Source organism: Trachurus japonicus, unplaced genomic scaffold (genome assembly GCF_045865225.1).
Source record: "Trachurus japonicus isolate A0001 unplaced genomic scaffold, Traja_1.0 AP031149.1".
NCBI classification, from domain to species: Eukaryota; Metazoa; Chordata; class Actinopteri; order Carangiformes; family Carangidae; genus Trachurus; species Trachurus japonicus.
In genome coordinates, this window is record NW_028221282.1 from 801 (window position 1) to 9650 (window position 8850).

At 52.2% G+C, this 8850-nt stretch overlaps 1 protein-coding gene across 1 annotated transcript; it reads right to left on the bottom strand.

Moving 5' to 3' along the window:
- Positions 1-236: 236 nt before the first annotated feature.
- On the bottom strand, positions 237-5619 carry LOC146959736 (uncharacterized; the record flags this gene model as incomplete). Its single annotated transcript, XM_085772957.1, has 2 exons — positions 895-5619; positions 237-665 (listed from the first exon to the last, which is right to left on the bottom strand). Coding segments are annotated over exons 1-2 (5154 nt in total), but the record flags the coding sequence as incomplete, so codon positions are not given.
- Positions 5620-8850: the final 3231 nt, after the last annotated feature.

Sequence of the window (8850 nt, forward strand, 5' to 3'; positions counted from 1 at the left end):
TTAAAACCAAGATATGCAGCTAAACAGTGTCCAGATCACTCAAATTAGTCAGTTAACTACTAAATAGGCCCATAAAAGTATGCAAAAATGTACAAACTTTATAGAACAGTTACAGCTTCAAACATTTATGGAACTTTTTTTTTTTTTCTCTCTGAGGAGGGCAGCGATCCGCCTACACCCTACCTCAGGTCAATATAAGTTCTTCTCTTTCCTTTAAACTGGGTTTAGTGACTTACCCAGTCACCAAACATGTCTGGTGGTCGGCGACCCCTCTGGGGTCTCTGGAGAGGCATAGAGTTCAACAGAGGACGATGATCCTGTCCCCCGGCAGCCAACTGAGTACCAGCCCCTGCAGGAAGAACAGGGAGCTGGCTGCAGCTAGGCTGGTCTGGAGATGAGGAGTAGAGACCCAGAAGGGCCTCCAGGGCTCCATCCTCCGTGTCTGATGAAGCGTTGTCCCGGTTACGACTGTCGATGTCTGGAGTGAGGGAGCTGGAGTCTGGTGAAGGCGGAAACACCTCCACTGGTGCCCAGGTGCCAGCATCTTGGAGGACCCAGGTAGTGTCCAGCGGGGCCCTGGAGTGGTAGGGCTTGAGCCTGTCGTGGTGGACTACTTTGGTCTTTGCTCTCGGGCTCTTTTTGATCCGGTAGACCAAGTCGTCCAGCTGTCCCACAACGAAATAAGGGCCCTCGTAGGAAGGTAAGAATTTCCGTACCCTGTCTTTCACCCTCTTTGTCCCTTTTATCAGATACCAGACTGCATCACCAACTTTGTGTTGTACCTGACAGATGTTTTTGTCGTACTGTCGTTTGGCCCGTTCAACAGATTTTCCCAGCACTTCCCGTGCCAGCTGGTGTGAGAGCTCCAATCTTTCTCTGAGCTGCTGGACATACTGTGGAGGTGTGTTTCAAGTTGTCAGTATCCGGGGGCAGACCAGCAACCAAGTCAATTGGCTCAGTTATCTCTCTCCCAAAGAGCATCATGTTGGGTGTCAGGCCTGTGGAACTGTGTTTGGTTGCTCGATAAGCCATCACTGCATATGGAATCATGACATCCCAGTCCCAATGGCAGCGCTCAGCAGTGGTGGCTAATATTTTCTGCAAGGTGGCATTAAAGCGCTCCACTTGGCCGTCAGACTGAGGATGAAACGGTGTTGTTCGTGTCTTGTCAATTCCCAGTAGTGCGCACATCTCCTGGAACACGGCTGATTCAAAGTTGGTGCCCTGGTCGCTGTGCAGGCACTGAGGGGCTCCAAATCTACACACCCACTCGGAGGTGATCTTTTCTGCCACCGTCACTGCCTGCTCGTTGGGGACAGGGTAGGCCTCCACCCATTTGCTGAAGTAGTCTTGTACTACAAGTATGTAGCGGTTACACCTCTCTGTTTCGTTTAGGGGTCCCATCAAATCGACTGCTATCCGCTCCATGGGAGCACCAACCCGCACTGTACCCATAGCAGCCTGAGGGGTTTTCTTCGGGCGAGCCTTTGAAGCGCAGCTTGTGCAGGTGCGGCACCAGAGTGTGACATCATCTTTCATATTATACCAGAAGTACCTGGTCTTAAGGCGTGCAAGGGTTCTCTCCACCCCGAAGTGACCGCCCACTGGCCCATCATGCATCTGTTCCAACACGGAGGCACGGTACAGGCGGGGCAACAGGATCTGGGGGTAGAACACTTGACCTTCTGTGCAGTAGAATTTCCTCAGCAAGACTCCATCCTTCCGATAGAGTCGTTTCCATTGCGCCCAGTAGGCTTTGGCAGCTGGACTGCAGGGGGCCACGTCAGCCCACGATGGTCGGTCTCCTGCGTCCATCCACTCCCTTACTGGCGATATATCCGGGTCGGTTAGTTGGGCGTGGTTCAACTGTTCCTGGGTCCAGCCGCAGAACAGGTTAGTGTGAGCTGGCTCACTCACCTTGTGGATGCTTGGACGGGTGGGAGCACTGCCACAGCTGTCGTCGCTGGAGGTGACCTCTACCCCCACTGGCGGAAACTCTGGCTTAGATGTTAAACGGCCCCCACAGTAGTCAAGCTCCACTACCCCCACTGGCGGTTGCTCTGTGAATGTTTCCGTGGCAACTTCCTCAGCCGAAAAGTCATCTAGGCTGCACTGCACCGCCTTATGCTGACGCTGGGTACTTAGATTAGGCTCTGGCACCGTACATGGACATGACTCACGGCACGGCCTCCTGGAGAGTGCGTCCGCATTTTGGTGGTGTCTCCCGGGGCGATGGATCACCTGGAAATCGTACTCTGCCAGTTTCTCTAACCAGCGGGCAAGCTGGCCCTCTGGCTCTCTCAGTCTCGTCAACCAGCGCAGGCTGCTGTGGTCTGTCCGGAGGGTAAACGGCCGTCCTAGCAGGTATTGCCTGAAATGGGAGGCGAACTCCACCGCTGCCAGGAGCTCACGTCTGGTGGTGCAGTAATTTTGCTCCGTAGCCGACAGCCGCCTGCTCCCATAGGCTAGGACCCTCTCCTCACCCCTTTGTGTTTGGGAGAGGACTGCCCCGATTCCCCAATCACTGGCGTCGGTGTCGAGAAACAACTCACCGTCGTCGAGGGGGTAGCCTAGCACAGGCGCAGATGTCAGCTGGCTTTTCAGCGCCTCGAATGCTTCCTGGCATTCCGTTGTCCAGTCGAAGCGGGCATACTTTTTGGTGAGTTCATGGAGCGGCTTGGCAAGCGTGGCAAAATCCTGCACGAAACGTCTGTAATAAGAAGCCAAGCCGACGAATTGACGCACCTCTGAGATGTTTCGGGGCGTCGGCCACTCAACCACTTTCTGGATCTTTTGGGGGTCAGTGGCGACACCTCTGGCAGAGACGATGTGCCCCAGATAGGACACTTCCTCCCGGAACAGGCAGCACTTGGAAGGCTTCAGCTTGAGGTTGGCTTCCCGTAGCCTGGTGAACACTTGGCTGAGGAGCTCCAGCATTTCAGTAGCATCCCGCCCCAGAACAATAATATCATCGAGGTACACCAAGCACGTCTCCCACTGCAGCCCAGCCAGGACACGATCCATGAGGCGTTGGAACGTGGCCGGCGCGTTACAAAGCCCGAACGGCATCACGTTCCATTCAAAGAGTCCTTTCCGGGTGCAGAAAGCTGCAGCTTTGCGGGCCCTTGGCGTCATTTCCACCTGCCAGTAGCCGGATGTTAAGTCCAAGGTGCTGAAGTACTTGGCAGTGGAGAGTGTATCCAGAGTATCCTGGATGCGTGGCAGGGGATAGGCGTCCTTGATGGTTCGTTCGTTTAAGGGTCGGTAATCCACACATAACCGTGGGCTCTGATCTTTTTTTCTTACCATCACGATCGGTGCAGCCCAGCTGCTGTTGCTGGGTTGTGCTACACCGCTCTCCAGGCTCTGCTGCACCTGTTGGTCGGCTGCAAGCTGTTTGTCGCTGGCCATCCTGCGTGGGGGGTGTTTTACAGGTGGCCCAGGGATGGTCAGGATATCATGCTGTACGAGGTTAGTGCGGCCGAGGTCAGTGGGCCCCGTGGAGAAGACGTTGCTGTATGATTGCAGCAGGCGGGCCACCCTACTGCGGTCATCCTCCGACAGGCTGGCACAACTCTCGGCGTACAGGGACTGCAGGTGACTGGGGACAGAAGCAGAAACAGGATTAACAGGCTCAGACACTGTTGAGGCCTCCATTGGCTGAAGCTCTACCTCTCCCATAACTTTCGCTGGCTGAAGGAGCCCGGCCACGGCCCCTTTCCTTAGGGTGACAGGTGCAGTGCCAGGGTTGAAGACCCTGATGGGGACGTTGGTAGATTGTTGCATCTGAACAACAATGCGGGCCACTAACACATGGTGCTTTTCGATGAAACCTTTGGTGGGGCTCAACATCATGTCTCCCTCAGCAGCGTGGCGGAGGCGGGCAGTGCCGGGCACTACATATTCACAACCCGACTCCAGCACGGTTGTGCGGGCCACTCGGACAATATGTACCTCGGGCTGGTGGTTTGGGTTGAAACGGGGAACCTTTTCACCGAAGAGGGTTATCTCTCTGCGCCCATAGTCCAGGTGCGCACGTGCCTGCCGCAGAAAAGGGTGCACCAGGATAATCTCGGTGCCCTCAGCGGTGTCGGCTATGATGAAGTTCACATTGGTTATCCTGCTCCCCGCGTGCACTGGCAGATTGACTTCCCCCATGACTGTCAAACCCTTGGGTCCGATGCCCTGCAAGACCTCTGCGGTGGAGGGCTGGATCTGAGGTCTGAACTCGACAGGAATAGAGTCAAAGTGGCGGAGAGGTAGCACATTTCTCTGAGCAGCGGAGTCTAGCAGAGCACACATTTCCAGTCCATGCACCAGTATTTTAACACTCATCTCACCTTCCAGGCCGCTGGTGCAGGTAACCACTGTGCCTGGGTGGGGAGCTGGGGTCAGGTTGACACTCGAGGTGAGCTGTTTGGGTCGACGAGGAGAAGGGCAGTTCCTCTGCAGATGCCCTACACCAGAGCAGTTGTGGCAGATGATCTCCGCTGAGGTAAGTTCAACATTTCTGTGTCTCTTTGGCGGCCACCGCTGGTGAAATCTTGCTTTTCTGTCTGGTGGGTTGGTGGACCCTGCATCTACCCCTACTGGTTCATCACACAGCATCACACTTGTCTCTTCTCTTACCGTCGCTGCCCTGGCTCTCCGCTCTGCCAAACTCCGTTGACCTGGCTGCATCAGCTGGGTGACCGCTCTGGCAGCCCTTCTGGTTGTCTCGTACCTCTGTGCTACTTCGTATGCTCTGGCCAGGGTGCGAGGCTGCTCCTCCAGCAGCCTTTGAACCACCTCAGCATCAGCCAAGGCGTTGGTGAAGACCTCCACGCTGATGGCGTCCTGTTCCTGCTCTATACGATCAGCATACACGATGGACACTTTCTCGTAGATATCATCCCTCAGACTGTGCAGAGCTTCACTCGGCCCTCTCACTCTCTGTCTCAGTTCAATGCCTATGGCTGCTGCATGCTCTGAACATGGCCCGTAGGCAGCGTCCACTTCATCCACAATCCGCTGGTAACTCCATCGAGTAGATCTGGGGTTCTTATGGACAATAGCACCAGCAGCACCGGTCAGGCTGAATCTGAGCTGGACAGCCATGGTCTTCTCCGACCAGTGGTTAGCCCGGGCACAGCTTTCAAACAGGTAAAGAAAGTCTTTCCATGAGCCTGATCCATCAAAACGACCCGGTTGTAAAGTGGGGATTCTCTCTCTTCTCTCATACTGTTCATCATCGCTACTGTCCGCACAATCACCGCCACGCACCATGCGGGAGGAAAGACGTTGTGGTGCGGACTTGGCTCTTCTCCAGCCGGGCTGTCCACTGGAGTCAGGCTCTCTACCCCAGGGGGTGGAGTGGTGGAGTGGTGCATCACAGTGGGGAGCAGAGTAATAATCATGAGTCCGTTCTGCATAACCACGTCTCACAGCCTGGGACATACATGGCGTGAAGGGGGACACAGCAGGCTGGGGAGCTGGTGGACGGGCCAGAGCGGATGGGGCGTTTTCCGCGGCATACACATTGTTCACGGGGGAAAAGGGGTTTGCCGGCCGGCTGTCAAAAGTCTGATAAAAGTCATTGTTTGTGCCATAATGTACGGCCGCGGCTGGGGTAGCAACCATATTTCGGGGGCCATCATAACAATATTGAGGGGGAAACATAGACTCACTGTCCGCTGCGGTCTCCTGCTTTGCCGGCGTACGGAAAGGATTAGTCAGTACTGAAGGCGGGGGGGTCGGTAACCATGCACCGCCGAGCAGCGCTGTCCCTGGACGCACCGCCGCTCCGCCCGTGGTTAGCTCCGCTGCTCCGGTGGTTAGCTCCATGCTAACGCAGAATGGGTTGCAGCTCTCCCCGCCGCCGACACATCTGCCACCCGTTGGGTCAACCGAGTCCACATCAGCTCGAACAATGTCTCTTATGTCCGTTAAAAACGGATTGGTGCTAACGTTTGGGCTGCTTAACGTTAGCTTCCCGTGTCTCTCAACATCAACATTAGCGCGTACCGCCGCCATTTTCTCGCATTTGCGGCTCTTTTTTTCTTCTTCTTATCTTTTCTCCTCTTTCCTGGGCAAAACTTTGTACCCCGGGCGAGCCCCCAGTGTTACCTTTTTAACCCTCTCTCTCTGCCCGAACCGTAGTTGGGAGCTGGTTATTATGTTTGGCTCGTTGCTGGTAACTGGCGTCTTGGAGTCCGGGCCAAAGTGTAGGAAGGAAGGAGGACGAAGTCGAACTGTTCGTGCAGAACCGCACATTTAATTCCTCAGTGTATCAAGAGCAGAACACAATACTGGGCCTGGTCAAACTCTGGACACTGCTGCAGTCTAAACACTATAGCATTAACAGCACCTAGCTCTCCTTTTCGCGCCTCTATCACTGTAGATGTCTTTTTCGTTTCTGTTTACCTTCCTGCACCACTACGTCACACACACGCGCCGGCCACGGTCTTAAAGGGACAGGGCTGGCCGGTGACACCATTCACTCATTCACCTTTACATTCCAGTTGCACAATATATTTCATAAAAGGGTGTAAACATAAAGCAGAAGCATGCATTTTTGTTGTTGTCGTTGTTATATATATTTTTTCATTTCCTGAAACATACGGTATATTTTCAAGCTGTCCAAAACCACAGCAACCAGCTACAGTCATCATCACGTTTCACTTCCTGCAGGCTGTTAAAGTATGTGTCTTTGTGGCATACAGAGCCAATATCCCTACATTATTATTATTATTATTTACATGGTTAATATAATTTACATACAGGACAGCTCATGTTCAGAGTGTGTTAATAATTGTCTGTGTGTTTATGGTGAGAAAAGAGTGGTTTATTGTCTGAAAAATGGAGTTCCCTAGGAATGTGCAGTACTAACTCCGACCAGCAGAGGGCGCGTTCGCTACACGGTGTGTTCAGGAATAAGGAAGTCACGCGTGAATCTGTTCAGTGAATGAGAACACACACTTGAGTCTGAAGTTATGTGTGTGTGGCGAACTGTGATGATAAAATACATATTTTTGCTCTTTGCAGGTAAGAAGGGAGCGTTAGAGGTGTGTAACGAGTGGGTGAATGTGTTATGTGTTGGTTTATTTATCCCGTTCGGACGTCATGTATTGTTGTTTATAGACGTTACTCAGCCAATGTACCGTACGGAAAACGGCTAGCCTGTAGTTAGCACTGGTTGCGTAGTTACCGCGAGCAACAGGAAAACTATGAGCCGGTCAGCCCGGACTGCTCGTGTAGTTCAGAGATAAATACATAAATAGGTTAAAATAGATACATGATTAATTTGACAATGTTTAAACATGATTGATACGGTGTATTTGCTAAATAAGTTGATATATTGAATGTACATGATGAAACTGGTCGAGAACAGTGATACAACAGTCACATGATTTATTGTTTTGATGTTGGTACAGATGTTCATGATTTTTCTGTTAAAACAGTGAATCTGTTCAGTGAATGAGAACACACACTTGAGTCTGAAGTTATGTGTGTGTGGCGAACTGTGATGATAAAATACATATTTTTGCTCTTTGCAGAACAAAAATAAAGACATTCAAATTAAATGTGTAGTGGAAGGTAGCTTCACTCTGCACCACGCTACATATTTTGGTAGCAGAGGATGGTTGATTCAGCCCACGGCCCAGTCGCATAGGAGCATAGACGGACAGAGCAGAGGAGGACCATGGAGAAAGAAAGGGACGAAGTAAGCAGGATACTGCTGACGCTGGAGGAGAAGGAGCTCATGTGTGAGCATCTAAAGTGTAACGCACCTGTTGGGGGGTTTGCCAGCAAAACAAGACGCGCCCTCATCAGGTTGGTGGAGACGACTTTAGATGAAATCGAGGAGGGTGAAGAGTCCGAGTCGTATCAGCAGTGTCTGCAGAATATACTGTCCTACCTGGTCCCTCTGAAGCCAGCACCGGAGGAAACTGAGGCTGAGATTGTAGTTCCAGAGACAAGTGAGTTAGAGAAGTTGAAAATACAGTACCAGAAGTTACGGCAGCAGATGGCAGAGGAAATCGGGGCGTTGGAGGAAAAGATCCAGCAGAAGACACAAGCAGCAGGAGGAGACACTGCGCCTGCCATCGCGACTGCAAAGGACGAGGACACAAGGACTGCCACCACAGCACCAACCAGACTGCCCGAGGTGACGCTGAGGCGGGAGATCCGGATCATTGGACAGATTGGTGAAGTTGGGCAGAAGGAAAAATTGTCCTACACAAGCCTCATCAACCAGATCGAGTCTGGACAGCGGAAAGGACATGGAGAAGCGGAGATCATTGAAGCAGTCACACGTGCGGTGAGCCCAGGTCTTCATCTGCGGGAGATGTTGGAAATAAAGCGAGAGCTGACGCTGCACACCCTCAAGACCATACTCAAGGGTCACTACAAAGTGGACTCCTCCTCTGACTTACTGCATCGCCTGATGAACATGACACAAGATCCAAAAGAGTCAGCACAGAATTTCTTATTCAGAGCAATAGAACTGAAAGAGAAGTTAATGAGAAAATCTAGTGATGAGGATGCAGGTGAGGAAGGTGAGCAGTTTAGTCCAGAGCTAATTCAGAGAAAATTCCTCCGCTCCATAGAAACTGGTCTTTACAGTGATGCGGTTAAGTTCCAGCTCAAGCCGTATCTCAGTAACCGTACTGTCACAGATGAGGTGTTAATTGAGCGAATCAGTGAGGCTGCAAACTTAGAACAGGAGAGACAGCAAAAACTGAGAAAGACAGTCATAAACAAGCCCCCGAAAGTCAGTGAAGTGCAGGCGGAGGTGTATCCACCTGACGCCTCAGCGACAGCAGTTGACACTGTTACTTACCGTGAAGCAGGGGGAAAGAGTAAGAAAAG